Below are 18,400 nucleotides of genomic sequence, written 5' to 3' on the forward strand. Positions count from 1 at the left end.
TGAGTGTAGAGTACACAACAGGGACCCCCCCACAAAACCAACTGCAAGATTCAGAGGCTCTCCAGAACTTATTTGAAAAAAGCCTTGTGTATTGGTTTCTTAGAGCCGCCATAACAAATTACCACAAAGTTGGTGGCTTAAAACAACAGAAATTTATTCTTTCACAATTCTGGAGACCAGAAGTCTAAAACCATGGTGATGGCAAGATCGTGATCCATTTGAAGACTCTAGGGAAGAATTCTTCCTTGCCTCTTCCGGTTCTTGGTGGTTCCCAGACATCTTTGCCATTCCTTGGCTTATAGCTACATCAGTAGCCTCCATTGTCACGTGAACATTTCCTCTGTCTCCTCTGAGTCTCTGTGTCCTCTCCCTTTCTTATAAGGACAGCAGATAAGGCCTCACTCCAATCCAGTAAGATATCATCTTATCTTATCTAATCACATCTATAAAGACCCTATTTCCAAATAAGGTTACATTCTGAGGTTCCAGATAGACATGAACTTTGAGGGGATACTATTCAACCCACTAAACCAGGCAAGAAATGACATAACCCTGATCTAAAGTAGTGGAGAGAAGGGGAAGAAGTCTAAACAACTCTTGGTTTTCTAGCTTGAGTCACATGTTGGCTCCAGCCCTGAGATGAGACATTCTAAGCAGAGGGAGCTTTCCTTGGGGTGTTGGTACTATCAAGTTCTTAGAATAATAACTACTATTTTTGAATATGTATTACTTGCTACGATTTCTAAAAACTCACAATAATAGCTGATAACACTGAAGCTAATAGGGTAAGGAAATTTCCCAGAGTCACTCAGTTTGGAAGAAGTGAAAAATGAGAGAGAAGGGGTCAGTGGAGAGTATAGAACAGAGCCCACTGGCGTTGAAAGGGTTTTTAATTTCATAGGCCAGTATTTATACCAGGAAATGGCCTTAGAGTAGTGAAATTTAGGCAGGAGAGTTACATTTCTTAAACTACTGTCTTTGGGAACTCCATACATTGTCACCAACATGGCTTATATGAAGAAATTCACAAAGGAAATTGGACATTTGTATGTATGACTCTCTAATGACAAATCAAGGAAATCTTGTCCATCAGATAAAATTTGTAAACACTAAGCTGTCAATTAAAGTATTTTAAGTTATTCTAAAAAAAAAAAAAAAAAACTAAGTTGTCAAAAGTCAGGCATCCCTAAACTTGGTGTTCATCTACCAAACCAAGTGCTGTTTTGCCCTCCCTCCTCATCCCTTTGGCTAACACCCATCCATCAGCTCTTTGCCTCTGGGAAGCTTCTTCTGACCCTTATTAAAGAAAATTACTCAAAACACAGAAATAAGGCAAAAAATAATTATGTGACCCTTTAATGCCTTGCTAGACATGCTCCAATAAGCCCACTCGTGGGTCATCTCTTTTGGGGAACATAACTTTGTTTCACTTAATTATCGCAATTGATTAGGGCACTGACACTTTACAACTCTGTACAGTTAGAATTTTAACTTCAAAAAAAAACATGATAAAGTGTGATTATTTTTCTGGCTAGCAGAGAAAACAACCCCTAAATCACAGTTTTATAACACTATTGAACATTGATCAGCTTTGTTTCCCATTTAGCAATCTTTATTAACACGCTACTGATTTTTAAATTCTATTACTCATATTCTTTTTGAAACAGTATTGTCATTATGCTAGTTCACTCCTCAATAATAAGGTAAATAAAGCTTTGACACATGCTCACTATGTTTTTTATGAAAATTACGCTAATAACTTGAAAATTATTAACATATCCCAGGAAAGAATTGACACCCCCTCTACCCTATCTCAGCTACTTCTATAGCAAGCACTAAGGTAATGGCTTGTTTGCCTTCTCTGTCAGACCAAGCAGTAACTTCTAAGAAATTAGTGAACATAGCTGTCTTACATCCCACTGTTGTCTCCAGAACCCCGTAAAAGGATTGTCCCAGAGGATGAGCTCAATAAGAATTCCTGAATGCTTCTCTTACCCAAGTACCTCCGAACATTTTCTCCCATTCTTCTCCTTTGTCCATCTGGATCTGAAGCTTCTGGATAATGGCTCCGTTCACTACTGCAGCCTCTCTGAAAAGTATCAGCTTATTATCTACTTAAATGATAGGTTTTTTCCCCCCGTGGAAGACATACAACAGAGTTTAGGCCTGACAACGAGATGGAATTCACACCATCTGCCTGGGCATCACTAACCTTCAAAAATAAATTTTAATAAGTCACTACTACCACTTTGGGAAAAAATGTCAGTTTTTATTAAAGATAGAAATTGGTTACACAAAGTAGCATATTATAAGGAAAGTGCTGTTAAACTAACTCTGAAATACATAGCAATATGTAAAAAACGTCTGAAATACATAATCTCCTCAAGCAGAAGATGCCATATCCATACTTGTCAATCAAAGTTTATCAGAATATAGAATGAGCATCATTTTTGTAACCCAGTTCTTTGTTTAAAGACTATTGGTATTAGGCACACAGCCTCTCCTCTGCTGTCCTGCCTGTGACTCCCTTGCGCACCCTTGCGGTGGATTCAATAAACTTCTATTTCCTTAAAAAAAAAAAAAAGACTATTCTATTGATTTTAAATTTGTCATAGTAATGAAAGCTTTAGTAGGTATCTCATTAAACTCTGCCAGTTATCAACTTACTGACTCTGCTTTCAATTCATCCTATGTGCCTTCTCTGTGAAAATGGATCTGGGACCCTTAAGTATTTTTCCTCTATAGCTGATAGGATGTTATTTTCTCAGTAGAGGGCGCTGGAGAGACACTGCAGGACAAAAGTCTTATTCCTACTCCAACTTGTTCAGCTGGCAGGCTATTAGGGATCCGGTTTTTCTGCAGAAGAAACTTCCCCCGATACACAACGTCTGCGGCACGGGCAGCTTCTCCAACATCAGGTTCATGCAGCATGGACAGTTGCTCCGGTGTCCAGCCACCAGCACACAAGGCCTCCCCAGGCCCTATAAGTGCACGGTGGCCATTAGCATCCAGTGACTAGCAGGTTACCCCAGCTACTCTAACGCATTTTGTAATGGAATGTCTCTGGTGAGACACTTCCTCTGAACAGATTCCTCCAGCAACCTAGAGGATGGATTTCCAGCAAGATCCCCTGGCACAAACCCTCCAGCAAGGTCTCAGTCCTGGGATGGGGGGTGAGGGGGACTCTTCCATGGTGTTCTACCTAAACTCTTCTTAAATCTGCTATTCCTATGTTTTTTAGAGTTCTCTTTATTTCTTCCTAGCCAATTCCTCATTATTCCAATCCCCTATTATAATTAACAATTTTTTATATTAAACTTTCCCTTTTCATATTACTGTGTGCCTTCTCTCTCCTGACTGAACCCAGACTGAGACAAACTTCTAGGAGCAAAATAAAAATGAAGCAATTTTTAAATTTAAAGACATCTTATTGGGCACTTGATGTAAAGAGCAATTTCTCATTGACAAAAACAACAATGAAATATTGTATCTTAAAATATGGAAAAACAGGGTGCCTGGGTGGTTCAGTCAGTTAAGCCTCCGACTCTTGATTTCATCTCAGGCCATGATCTCAAGGTTTATAAGTTTGAGTCCCACACTGGGTCCCAAGCAGGCTCTAACAGTGTAGAGTCAAAATAAATAAACTTAAAAACGATTTTTTTAAATAAAAGATGGAAATACTTGGGATTTAGATGGCTAAGAAAAATGAAAACATAGAGAGAGATTTGTCTTGTGATTTTCTTTTGATCTAAACAGTTCACATCATCACAATCACATTTGTTTACTTTGAGATGAGCAAGATACATTCCAAGAATTTGGGGTTGCAGGGAAAGTGAGATTTCTTCAAAGTTTAATGAGATTTTTTTTTTCAAAGTTTTAAGACTTAGATATTATCTTTGTAGTCAGATAGGCCAAGTTTAACCCCATTCTTTGCCTGCTCGATAACTCCGGACAAATGTTTTAACTTCTCCAAATCCTAGGTTCTTCCCCTAGAACACGAGGATAGCAATGCCTACAATGAAGGATGGTTGTAAGGATTAAATGACTAATGTGTGTAAAGCTAGCATCATACACAGCATCGCCTCTGCTCAGTAAGGGAGAGTGACTGCCACTATCACTATTGCTGAGATTTTATTACCTAACTTTTTAGCCTTATTAATTTCATGATCTCTTTTTTAAGCAAGTATGTGTCAGAAGAAGATCCTATAATATCAATGTGCGTCTCGTAAAAATTAATCAGAACCTTAGGGTACCTCAAACTTACTTGTTCACAGGCCGACTTAATCCTTCTTTTATCTCTATTCTCCTTTCCTTTCAAAAGAAGTGTCTCTTTTTTAAGCTCAAAGTGAAGAGCAAGTGAATATTCCTCAATAAGTGCTTTCACAAGCTTTGCATTGTTTGGGTGAGAACATTGTTGAGCATTTCGTATACAGATTGTGGTGATTTCACCATCCACTCTCTCCTGACAGAAAACATGACATTTTTTCAATGTGCTTTCATAAAATCTGCTCTTTTTCAGATAAAGGAATACATCTGTATCGAGAACAAGTGTTTCTCCGCTCCTAGTGGTCTCAGGTACTGAGGACCCGGGTGACTCTGAGGAGTTACTGCCTCTCTGGAGATCCCTTTTGGGGCCCTGGCTGTTCCACTTCTCTTCACTGATAAAATTCCTATTTTTTTCTAAAAGAGAACTTGCTTTTAATAGCAAAATTTCTTTAAGCCTCAGGATATCCAGAAATGACCCTTGCACAGAGACTCTTCCATTGGGTTCCAGAGGACTGAAGGATAAAGTTGGGATTTTCCTTGTCAGGTCCGTTACCAGACTTTCTAGAATGACTTGACTCCGAAAAACAGAAAGATCGAGGATAGCTTTTACAGAGCTGAAGACCTAAAATTAAACAGAGAGAAATGAAAACAGCACTGTCTAGGGAAGTGGACAACATAAACACATTTTTCCCTGCCACTTTCTCCATCTCTATAGCAGTTGCCCTAAACTAAACCCCGCCTGCCTAGCACAGACTAGTTTCTCGCGCCACAGCAGAGATCTCACAACCCCATCAAGGCCATAATGTTCAATTTGGGATTCACGGTCCCTCAGTGCATTTCCCAAAAAGAGCTAGTCAAATATGTTTTAGAGGCAGAATGTTATTTGAACCAAAGTCTTAAGCAAAATCCATACACTGTTATGAGGTACAGATACACAATGTTCTGGTTCTTCTCTGTGGACAGGAGTTCCCCTGGAGAGTCCTCCAACTTAAGTTCATCAGATGATGGCCCAGAACCCTGCGTTTCTCAGTGAATAGTTTCAGACCAATGAATTTTAACTTTTTCCTCTTAATTCTACCTTTCCTGCCTCTTTGAAGCTCCTTTTTAATGTTCATCCTACTTTTTTTTCTTCCTGAAAATAAGTCTTTAGGTATCTACCTGACATCCTCCATATAAGCATAAAAACTCTGTGTCACTTTGAAAGCATCAAAAGGCACACATAGGAACATGAAACAGATGAGGCAATAAGCCAAAAATTTCAAGACACAGGCTTGGCATTTAGCACTCAGGTTAGCAAGTTGGCATTTCCTTTTGTAGGAGTCGTGAGATGAGAGTGCTCTGTGTCTCCTGTGTCGGGAACACACAGAAGAAACAGGATCCAGGACTGCAGGCATCACACCTTACCTTTTCACCAAAATGAGAGACTGTGAATTGAGCAGGTCCAACCTTTTCTGCCTGACAGTGTTTCTGTTTTCTGCTGACATTCTTTGCACCTAAGTGGAAACACTGCCATCAGAAGTGTTTGCAGCCTGACACACTAATAATTAATTATTAATAATAGAAATGTTCAACTCTATTATTCAACATGCCTAAGATTTTTTTTCATTTTCCTCTAAATTCAACACTTAAATAGTTTTCCCTTCTACTTTAACAGATTAAAGTTGATTTCATGTGTACATTTGATCCTAATCATATTTTTAAAACCACACAAGTGTGTGTATATATATGCGTGTGTGTATATATATGAATGTATATATGAATAGAAAACAAAAACCTAAAAGTAAATCTTCCCTCTATTAATTATGGCCATAAGGAGACTTCACCTTCTTAAATTCAGAATACCACACTGTCTTTGTTCTCCTCTAATTCATGGTCTCCTTTGCTAATTCTCCTTCTCTTCTCATTCTCTAGATGTTAGCATGCCCCAGGCCTCAGGACTTATACCTCTTTGCAAACATACACCCAATCCCAGACTTATCTCAACAATCCCACCACTTTAGATACTATCACTAAATGCATCATTTCTGGGGCACCTGGGTGGCTCAGCTGGTTGAGCATCTGACTTCGGCTCAGGTCACGATCTCACAGTTTGTGAGTTCAAGCCCCACGTCAGGCTCTGTGTTGACAGCTCAGAGCCGGGATCCTGCTTCAGATTGCGTGTCTCCCTCTCTCTCTGCCCCTCCCCCACTCATGTTTTCTCTCTCTCTCTCTCTCTGTCTCAAAAATAAATAAACATTTTAAAAAGATTTTTTAATGCATCATTTCCAAATTCTCTTTGGCCTCCACTTTCATCTGCCAGTGGAAATCTCTACTTTATTATCCTAATAAACATCTCAATGACCAAAATTCAAATCTTGATAACTATTCCCCTTCCAAAAGTACTCTTCCTCCAGTGTTCCACATCTCAGAAAATGACACCTAATCCATCAGCAAATCCTGAATGGCCACCAGTTCCCAGTCAACAGCCCTGTTACCACCCTAGTCAAAACCAAAGATGACCAGGAACTCGTGCTCTCCACGTGGCTGCCAGAGCCACCACCGAAGAAAGGGCAGTCACATTTTATCAGTCATCTGCTCAAAACCCACCGATGGTTTTCCATCTCACCCAGAATAAAATCCAGACACCTTGCCTTGACCTATAGGCTGTTTAACATAATCTGGTCCCCAGCTACCCATCTAACCACATCTCCTTTTCCTCTCTCCCTTGCTCACCCCACTCCAGCCACTCAGGCTGCCTTGCTGTCTTTAAAATGCCCAGCATGCTACCCTCTCAGAAAATGTTTTCCAGTCCTTCCCTTAGCCTAGAATGTTCTTCCCCCTTATCTACATGAGTCATTCCATTATTTCATTCAGGTCTCTGCTCAAATGTCACCTAAAGAGTACTTCCCCACCCACTATATCTAATAAAGCAGTACTCTCCATCACATTGTATCCCTTTATTCTGTTTTATATTTTTCATAGCACTCATTACATGTTAATATATACAAATAAATGTATAAACATAAAGATAAATATATAATGTATAAATATATAAATTAATCAAGCACCCAACATATTATATATTCATTTATTTGCTAGTTTATTATCTGTCCACCTGCACGGATGTAGGTTTCATGAAAGAAAACATTGTGCCTGCTTCACTCATTGCCGTATCCTGAAGGCCTAGAATGGTGCCAGGTAAATAATAAGCAGTCAAAAATATTTGTGAACAAATGAATGAATGAGCCTTCCCTCTCTCTCTTTGGTTTAATGTTACCAGTTGAACGTTTAAAATATTAACTTCCAAAAACACAACAATCCCCTGAGAGAAATAATAAGGAGCCCTTCACATGCTCCCTACCATAACATCCCCATTGAGAAAGAATGACTTAACTATGGTGACAGGTAAAGGTGCTATAATCTATAGTCTTAGGTTTCTCTCTAGAACCTATCTTCCCTCAGGAAAAGCAAGTTCTCTTCTGCTTCTAACCCCGTATAGTATTTTACCTCCAAGACGCTGGCATGGAGACTCATCTTTCTTTGGCAATATATTTTGCCAGTTACTAAGCTGTAAAGAAGGCTGCCCCTCTCCATGAGGCTGGAGGGATGAATATCCCCTGCAGATCCAACCTCCTCACCTATGTCAGGGATGGGATAGGAACAGAATGGCTCGATGTGATCTCAGATCCAAGCTATTCATCCAGTCCAACTTTACCGGTGATAAGAGTGATGCTATATTAGAATATCTTTTTGTAGGTTTGAACAAAGAGAAGCTAATGGTATGACTATATTGCTGAAGCCACTTGAAAATTCAGAATTATCATATTTGTGAGATTATAGATTCTTGGGGGCTTCATTTCTTTTTCTGTATTTTACAAGTTTTCTACAATAAAATGTATCACTTTCATCCCAAGATCCAGACAGATTCTAAATATAGAAAGAAGTCTTCAAGAATTTGGCAGTTGCTAACAACTTTATCATGAGCCATTTTCACATACATTCTTGTTAATACAATATTGTACCAATATATTCAGAATAGAATAATATTTTCAAAATGCTACTTTAAACTCTACCAATCCCATGAATCATTTTAATGAAATTCAGTTCTTGATTTCATTACAGAAGTATTTCTAAAATTACAAAATTTGATTTGGAAATACCTTTTTTCTCTTTGAATGTCACATTTGCAACTCCCCTGCCCCTGGTTCTTGTTGGATATATCACATGTTCAACAACTCCGCCTTTATTCTTAATATCTTGAAAGTGAGTCTTCACTACTGTGGTCAGTAATTGATCATTAAAAAGGCCAACTGGATGACCAGCAACTTCAACCATTCTTTCAGAAGCTTTGGAGTCCTTGCCTTTCAAAACTGATGCCTGTAAGAACAATAGTAGGATACTCTTTAAATACAAAAATAAGATTCTCCTTAATATAGCCATCATCACACACCAGTGGAAGAGAGTATATTTTATTCAATAAAGGTGCTAGTATAGCTGATCAGACACTTGAAAAAAAAAAAAAAAAGGACAGATCCTTGCCTCACATCATATACCAACATAAACCCCACATGAATTTGAGGGGTACAATGTAAAAAGTGAACTCAATTTTTTTTTATAAATGGAAAACATTAGTTAATATTTGCCTGATTTTAGAAAGGCCTAAAAGTAATAGCAATCACAAAGGAAGAGATCAAGAAATACACATTGTAAAAATTTAAGTTTGAAGGGGCGCCTGGGTGGCGCAGTCGGTTAAGCGTCCGACTTCAGCCAGGTCACGATCTCGCGGTCCGGGAGTTCGAGCCCCGCGTCAGGCTCTGGGCTGATGGCTCAGAGCCTGGAGCCTGTTTCCGATTCTGTGTCTCCCTCCCTCTCTGCCCCTCCCCCGTTCATGCTCTGTCTCTCTCTGTCCCAAAAATAAATAAACATTGAAAAAAAAAAAATTAAAAAAAAAAAAAAATTTAAGTTTGAAAACAAGTCAAGCCAACCACAAAATATGGTAGTTTGAAGATGGCTAGATGTTTTCTTTATATATATAATGTATATATATTATATATATTTATATTTATATTATATATTTTTATATTTATAAATTTATAAATAAATTTATATTTATATTATATATATTTATATATTATTATATTTATATTATATGTTTATTATATATAATTTATATATGTGTAGTATTTATATATTATATATTAAATATATTTATATATATATACAATATATATATTATTTATTGCCACATTGGTTTCCATACAATACTCAGTGCTCATCCCAACAGGTGCCCTCCTCAATGCCCATCACCCGCTTCCCCTCCCCACCCCCCATCAACCCTCAGTTTATTCTCAGTTTTTGAGTTTCTTATGGTTTGCCTCCTTCCCTCTCTATAACTTTTTTTTCCCCTTCCTCTCCCCCATGGTCTTCTGTCAAGTTTCTCAGGATCCACATATGAGTGAAAGCATATGGTAGCTGTCTTTCTCTGCCTGACTTATTTCACTTAACATAATACTCTCCAGTTCCATCCACGTTGCTACAAATGGCCAGATTTCATTCCTTCTCATTGCCAAGTAGTATTCCATTGTATATATAAACCACATCTTCTTTATCTATTCATCAGTTGATGGACATTTAAGCTCTTTCCATAATTTGGCTATTGTTGAAAGTGCTGCTATAATCATTGGGGTACAAATGCCTCTGAGCGTCAGCACTCCCGTATCCCTTGGGTAAATTCCTAGCAGTGCTATTGCTGGGTCATAAGGTAGATCTATTTTTAATTTTGCGAGGAACTTCCACACTGTTTTCCAGAGCGGCTGCACCAGTTTGCATTCCCACCAACAGTGCAAGAGGGTTCCCGTTTCTCCACATCCTCTCCAGCATCTATAGTCTCCTGATTTGTTCATTTTAGCCACTCTGACTGGTGTGAGGTGATATTTCAGTGTGGTTTTGATTTGTATTTCCCTGATGAGGAGTGACGTTGAGCATGTTTTCATGTGCCTGTTGGCCATCTGGATGTCTTCTTTAGAAAAGTGTCTATTTGTGTCTGGCTAGATGTTTTCTCAATTGTACAGTCCAAAGCACATAACCCACTACGAAACACATCCCCTACTTTTTTTGGTCAGAATTAGAAAAAAAGGGCCCCATAAAAAATAAATAAATAAAACTCTGGCCATAACGGTGGGGCTGCAGTGAAGTAAATCCTGCCTTCAGGCACATACGTGAGATAGAATTCAACAACTAAGAGCATATGCTATTGAAGACCCCGCCACTATGCTGAGCACAGAGCACCAACTGCAAGTAGACCCTTCCCTGAGCTCACTCTCTTCGAACTTCTTACATTATTCAGGTAAAGGGCTTCGGTTTCAATGTTTTGATTTGTTCCCCAGCCCATTTAGGGAAGTGGGCCTATCAGCTGTTCTCAGTGCTTACATAGGTAGTCCAGCCTGATTATAACACAGCTCAGACTTAATCTATCCTAAAGTACCTCCAGGGAAGACAGGATATCTCATAAGGCTAACAGATCACAAAGATGTGTAGGGCTGTCAGTTCAGAGGACTCTGTACTCAGAATAGGATTTCGCTGGGTGTAAGCTAGCTATTTCTGACCTCCGGTCAAGAAGACAATCTAAGTACACAGCATCCTGTCCATCCCAACAGCAAGTAAAACAATAAAAGTAAAGAATAAGAATAAAAAGGAGAATAAGCCCAGTTGACACATTTCTGGAAGACTGAAAATATATAGAAGTATGAGAAGGATAAGAGAGAGAAAAGGATCTAACCCTGAACAAGGAAAGGGGTTTCACGGGAAAGGTGACAACAGAAATGAAAAAAGGGACCAAAACCAGAAAGATCAGTTGAAAAACTAGTGGCAAAACAACTTCTCCAGTTGTCTCTCCACATTCCTTACCCTCCCTGCATACACACACACACACCCACACACACACACACACACACACCCAGTGAAGGCAGCTGGGTGACAACCTGTGGCTGAGGTGGAAGGGGGGCCGGGGCAGATGACTTAAAGATTATTTTACCTTAAAAAAAAACTGAATGAACACTTAGAAAGAATCTGACCTGCTAGTATGGGTGCTGGCACCTATAGCAAGTCTCCACTGCTTTCTGGCATTTGAAGGGACTCCAACCTAAAGATCATAAGCAAACTGAAGTGTGGCACGATCTGAACTAATTTATACAGTACCAAAAATTGCCAGTCCAATTGACACTGCTTGACATTTGCCTGTCAAGTGGAAAAGGAAAAATACACATGACATTGGACTAAAAGGAGAAAAAGTAATCACAGCACAGTACTAGGCGCGGCTATAAACAGTATTTGCTATTTGCAAAATAATGTAAAAACTCCTATTGATTTTTAAACCAACTTTAGACTAATTTTGTTAAGTCTCTGAAATACTAAGATTTAAGTATGACTACAGAATAAAATGGAAACATTCAACCCTGCCAATTTAAGAATAAAGGCTGAACTAACAGAAGTTGAGAAAAAAATAATCTCCTCTTACACTACTGAAAAGCAGGTCATTCTATCAAAATTTTAAGAATATTTTGGAAGCTACAAAAATATGCCATAGGAAATTTTTTTTTTAATTTTTTTTCCCAGCGTTTTTATTTATTTTTGGGACAGAGAGAGACAGAGCATGAACGGGGGAGGGGCAGAGAGAGAAGGAGACACAGAATCGGAAACAGGCTCCAGGCTCCGAGCCGTCAGCCCAGAGCCTGACGCGGGGCTCGAACTCCCGGACCGTGAGATCGTGACCTGGCTGAAGTCGGACGCTTAACCGACTGCGCCACCCAGGCGCCCCGCCATAGGAAATTTTTAAATAATATTAAAACTTTCAAACTTGGAAGGTAGGAAAAGGCAGATATTACTTAAGTGAAATCCTCATGTATCATAGTAGGAATTCAACAGAAAATGATGAAAGTCAATGATGCCTGCCCCCAGGATATATACTCTCTCAGCATCTCTTTGGTATTTCAGCTAGTAGTTGTCAAAATCAGGTGGCAAGGGGCGCCTGGGTGGTTCAGTCAGTTAAGAGTCCAGCTTCAGCTCAGGTCATGATCTCATGGCTTGTGAGTTAGAGCCCCACATCCGGCTCCGTGCTGACAGCTCAGAGCCTGGAGCCTGCTTTGGATTCTAGGTCTCTCTCTCTCTGCCCCTCCCCCACTCATGCTCTGCCTCTCTCTTCTCTTTCTCTCTCTCTCTCTCTCTCAAAAATAAATAATAAACATTTTTTTAAAAAGTGTTGAGTAGTATGTTGCAAGGTACTTAAAAATCATCTGTGTGTTCTAGTAATTCTTTCGTTAGGTGTTGATTCTTTCACTTGGTGATATTTGCACTTCATTTTATGGCATTTACGTTTTCTCAAAAAATTGGTGGATTTCGGTTGTAAATAATTAATTAATTAAAAAACTAAAAATAAAAAAAAGTGTTAAAATCAGGTGGCAAAAATGCACCTGATGAAAAAGTGTTTTTAAGTTCACAGTGTACACTGAATTTCTTAGACTATAAAGTGTCTTGTCAATTAACAAATACAGTAATACAACTACAGTTAATATAATACAGTAATACAAAATACAGTTAATCAGTTAACAAATACAGTAATAACTAAGCATGTGTTCCATGTCTGGCAATATAATGGGTACCATAGATGACACATACAAAGAAATAAAACATACCCCGTGCCCTAAAATTTGGTTCCCCCATAAAAATTTACTGAGCTTTATTATGTGGGGATAGCCTTGGATAGGCCTTAGGATTACCAATATTTAAAATAAAGGCCTCTACCTTATGGATGAGAGAGGGATGAGAGAGAAAGGCAGACACATAAACACATCATTTCAACAGAGCTTGGTAGGCACACAAAAGGAGACATATTTCTCTACACAGGAAAACAGACGATTTGAGAAGGATACAAGACCATCCAAAATAAAATGCTAAAATATACAATAGATACCATCCAGGATTAGGAAGCAAGATTGACTCTGGCTAAAGCAGTCAAAGAAAGCTTCATGAAAGAAAAGCCTTGAAGGCTGAGGTCAAATTTTAATTAATGGTCAAATTTAATTTAAAAATGCAAAAGAAGAGTTCACAACAATAGCAAAGGGACAGAGGAATAGGAGACGAAAATGGCTCATGTTGAGACATAGAAAACAAAGTGTCTCCTAAAAATGAAACTCATAATAATCTATCAAGTATTTGTTACAAAAGATACTTTCAATGGAGGAAAACATAGTTTCTTCAAATATTCACAGCTAGATTGCATAGGAAATAGTAAAAAGATATGTGTTCCTCCATCCTAGTCCCAACTGGTATGATATAATTATCCCAAAATAGTTCTTCCTAGCAGAGGAAAAAGAAATGACAAGAGATTTTTCAGGAATTCTACTTCACAGGAGATTTGTCTTATACAACATCTGGCTCTAATAGTCCACACCAACCTCAATGGTTAAATGGCTAGTAAATTAGCTTCCTTTTTGCTTTTCATCAACGTCAAAGAAAAACTTTGAATAAATTTAAATTCAGGAAATCTTACTCCACCTGTGCCCTCATCAATACTAACACCATTATTTCTTTATTCAAGTGTCTGCATTTAATTTATCCTTGAAATTAAAGGAACTTCTCCCTGACAGCTATTAACCTCTTCTATCCAGCAATAAGAAAAAGAGATGTCTTGAAAATAGCTCTTGCAACAGTCACCACAGAGATACAGGATTTTGAAGCAAGACCAGCATTTTGGCCAAGAGGTATTAAGGTGATGACATTTTCCAGTATCAATGATATATTTTAAGACACTTCCAACCATAGTGTCAGAAAGCCAGAAGATATAAAGAAAAACTGTTAGTTTTGTTTTTGTAAGTAAGGCACTAGACAGAAATAATTAGATTCATTCCTTGCATCCATGTATATTTCTTTTTTTTAAAAATCAGTTATTTTCATTGACGTTGCCTTTACTGCTACCAATAAACAAAATCATACTGGAATCTAGCAACTGCTTTGGCATTTCCGGGACCCTAATAACTAAAGGCCCTGCCACTGCCTTCAAGCGCCTGATGGAAAGAACACAGAAGGCTCAATCTTGAACTTGCTCACTGTTCTTGCTAGCCAGCACAGATGGCGAAAACACAGAGCCCTTTGTGCCTGGAAAAAGAACTAAGGCCACCAGAGAGAATTCTCACTAATGCAGACAAGACATCAGGATGCCTTCCCAACTTGAGTCCTTGGCTCGAATCCTTCTTGCTGGCCCTTTTCAAAAGGAAACAGCGGCCTCTATTTCTGGGTAATTTTCTCCGCTCTTGTTCCCCAAGGAGTGGGAGGAGTGGGAGGCAACAGTTAAGCCCAAACACAGCCTGCGAAACTACTCCTCGACGAGACAGCTGTGTCCCTGACTACGAGACACTGGGTGAGGGAGGCGGCCGTGGCGTTCTGTCCCTTTGGAGTTGTGCCTGTCTCGCGCAGCCTGCTATGAATTTCAAGCGCGAGCGACACTGCCACAGGAGCAGGTGCAGAAAAGTCAGGGCAAGGTTTGCCGGAGGGTTGGCCTCCGCGGCAGGTGGCTCTCCGCCAGCACCGGGCCTCCCCGCGCGCCGCGGGCGACAGCCTCTCACCCCCGCGCGCTCCTGTGGGACCGTGATAACGGGACGGGAAAGACCCTGACTGGTAAAAGCCAGAACAAAAGTAACTTGCCATGGCGGAGAAGAGACGCGCCTTCCGCTGCCTGCAGGGCCCAAATCTAGCGGAGCACAGGCCACAAGTCTGGCCGGAAGAAGGTTTTGCTTTCAGTTCTTTCATCATCCTGGAGACGATGTGAAAAAAAAACAAAAAAAAACAAAAAAAAAACCTGCCCCTCCACCGCATCCCGCTGCTCTGCGCCTTTTGGCCTCCGGGTGAAGCTCAGACCTGGGATGGTTGCTGCCTCTGTAGTCCCATAACTTTTGAAACCACGCTGGAGAGGGGCCAGAAGGAATCCCCGGCAGTACTCCGGGGCTTCTCCCGCTGCTGTGTCTGTCCCGCGCTCAGTGGAATCTGGGCCGTCCTTTCTGCGCCCCCACTCGTGGGACTCGTGAGCCCCTCACTCGTGGGACTCTTCACCACGCCACACCTGTTCCCCCCACCAGCCCAGGGCCAGTCGCGCGGCGGCCAGGTGCACAGGGCACGGGTTGAAAAGCGCTCGGTCCCTGTCAACCTAGCTGACCTTGCACAAGCCATTCGGATTTCAGAGTCTGGCACCTAGGGGGACACGAGTAATCTACATACATGGCTTCAAAGTCAAAGACAGCAGGAAGAAGAAAGGCAAATGGCTGGCAAATACAAAGAAGCTCGGTTCCACTCCTAAGTAAAGAAATACAAATTGAAATTATAATGAGATCCCTTGTTTCCACCATGAGGTTGGTAACAATGAAAAAGTTCAGTAATACCCAGTGTTGGCCAGGGTGTGAGGAAGAATCCATACTGCTGCAAGCATTGACAGGTGCAAACATTTCTAAGGATTTTGACCCCTTTCAAAATGTAGTGAAAAGTGTGAAAATGCACATATCCTTGCACTTAGCAGTTGCACTTTAAGAACTGAAGTTACAGCTCACAAGTGGAAGTCTGCATCTCCTTATGAAGGCTCCCACATCACATAAAATTTATATTAAATACATTTCTGTGCTTTTCTCCTGTTAATCTGGCGTTGTCAGTTTAATTTCCAGATCCAGCCAAGGACTCTAGGTGGGTTGTTTCCTCCCCTAAAGTGCCAAACAATCCTTGAGGAAGCCTGACTCCAAATGTGGCCAAAATAATTCTAGCAGCTTATTACTGAAACTGCATCCAAAAAAATATTTTAATCCCTTACAGCCCCAGTTATGGGGCCTCCCATCTCACTGTACTTTTCTCTGAATCATAGCTTAAGTAAAATCAAATTGGTTGACACTTTCCTGGATATTTTTGTGATACCAAAAAACAAAAACAAAACCCATTATCGATATTTCACCTCTATCTTGTTAATTATCTAATTTCAAAAGAGGTAGCATACATTGTGAAGATTTCTAAAAACAGCATAAAAAGAAAGTCACTTTTAAAGGAGTAGTACTTGGGGCACCTGGGTGGCGCAGTCGGTTAAGCGTCTGACTTCAGCCAGGTCACGATCTTGCGGTCTGTGAGTTCGAGCCCCGCGTCGGGCTCTGGGCTGATGGCTCAGAGCCTGGAACCTGCTTCCGATTCTGTGTCTCCCTCTCTCTCTGCCCCTCCCCCGTTCATGCTTTGTCTCTCTCTGTCCCAAAAAATAAATAAATGTTGGAAAAAAAATTTAAAAAAAAATAAAATAAAATAAATAAAGGAGTAGTACTCAATGCTGAAAGGGGAGCAACAAAATAGTCCTTATTACATTTTTAATAAAATATAGACCAATGCCTGCCTTTCTTGAAAGCAATTGTATCCATACACATCATGATCCTTCAAAGAATTTGTATCCTTCACCCTATGAACCTAGTAATTATCACCTTGAAATAGGATCAGAACTGCAGAAAAAGATTTATATTAAAAGATATAAAAGGATGTATACACATCATAGCACATATACATGTGAAAAACTAGAAACAATCTTAATATCCTACAATAGGGAAATAGTAACCCTAGAAATAGGGTATGCTCACAAAATAAAATGTGATATATGGTTAGGAAAAAAAATTGGAAAGGAGGACATAAAAATGTTACCATTATGTGGGTGTGAATTTTTGACAATTTTTATTATTTTCATTATATTTTGTGTATCTTTCAAGTATGAGCATCTTTTTTTTTTCAATACCAACCAGATATCATTAATGCCATTTACTGTACAGTTTTGGCTTTCTGCCTTCCAAGCATATGATAGGATTGTACATCCAAGCTCCTTTACGGTTGGGTGGGGCCATATACCTAGTTCTGGTTGAGAATGAAAGGGTCATTCTGGACCAAGAATTTAATTACCACTTCAAGACCCTTCACAGCTCTTTTCCTCTGGTATGATATACATCAATAAAGATGGTGGCTGCCATTAGCTTGGGTCCCTGAGTGTTTACCATGAGCATTCTTTTTGTTGACCCATCATGGACATGTAGCATAAGCAAGGAGTAAAATTTTGTGTTTTGGTCTCTGAAATTTAGAGATAACTTGGCACATGAGTATCATGTAATCTATCCTGATTGATACAGAATTGGTATTCTGAAGTGGAGTATTGCTTTAGCCAAAAGCGGGGGGGGGGGGGGGGGGGGGATGGGGGAGACAATCCACGACACAATCTAAAATACATGGCTTTGGTTTAGGGACAATTGGCAAGTGATTAGAAAATAATTATCAGAGATTAGAAGGATGGCGATCCATATTATATAGTGGAAACCATTTGGTAAAACTGTCACATGTGATAGCTTGGAAGGCAGATATGTACCTAATTAGCTTGTTGTTTTTTTTGAAACAGGGTGTGAAAAACAAAATTAGTAGCATATGTCTGTTACTACTGAGTGCATTTGACAAAGTAATATAAAAAAGAAATGAGCTTAGAAAAGAATCAGCCACTTTGAATGCCAGAATGAAAGTAAATAGAGAAAGTCCAGAAATATGGGAACTTGTAGGATTGGAAGGAAAAATACTGCTCATTTCCAAATGATAACACCTTTGAGTAACAAAGACTGATTATAACTCTGCTTTATTGGGAGGCACAAATCAATGATCAAATCAAGCTTTGGATCTCTGAACAGGTTAAGGTCCCTCAGAACAACAACAACAACAGCAACAACAAACAATTAATGTTCTGAATGCAATAACCCTTTCAACTAGACAAACTAGCTAAGGGAAAAGAAACTAAAAGTGGCCTGATACCTACAATTAAGTAAAGATAGGGAGAGAAAAGAACAGGGAAGAAAGTGGAGAATTACAGCAACTGTAAGACGTCTAGAAAAAGCTGCCAGTGTGGCTGTTAGCACAGGTAAGCTCACCCCAAAAAATAGATAAGCCGCCTACCAAGTTTTTGAACTGTACCAGCCAACTAGCCACCAGCCAGAGTAAAGAGACTATAATGGTTCAAAACTTTAAAAACGTTGGTCCCAAACATTGATCACATTGATCACAGTGTACACAGTAAGCAAGCTTTTCAGCTTCCAAGAAGGATATATTCTATATATGGTAA

At 39.6% G+C, this 18,400-nt stretch overlaps 1 protein-coding gene across 1 annotated transcript; it reads right to left on the reverse strand.

Annotated features, from left to right (window-relative positions):
* Positions 1-2,248: 2,248 nt before the first annotated feature.
* RBM43 (RNA binding motif protein 43) lies at positions 2,249-16,258 on the reverse strand. Its single transcript, XM_043576671.1, has 4 exons — positions 14,944-16,258; positions 8,406-8,622; positions 5,671-5,759; positions 2,249-4,888 (listed from the first exon to the last, which is right to left on the reverse strand). The coding sequence occupies exons 1-4, from the start codon at positions 15,112-15,114 to the stop codon at positions 4,139-4,141; spliced, it is 1,227 nt and encodes a 408-aa protein (XP_043432606.1). The 5' UTR covers positions 15,115-16,258; the 3' UTR covers positions 2,249-4,138.
* Between the last annotated feature and the right edge of the window lie 2,142 nt (positions 16,259-18,400).

Source organism: Prionailurus bengalensis, chromosome C1 (assembly GCF_016509475.1).
Source record: "Prionailurus bengalensis isolate Pbe53 chromosome C1, Fcat_Pben_1.1_paternal_pri, whole genome shotgun sequence".
Taxonomy (NCBI): Eukaryota; Metazoa; Chordata; class Mammalia; order Carnivora; family Felidae; genus Prionailurus; species Prionailurus bengalensis.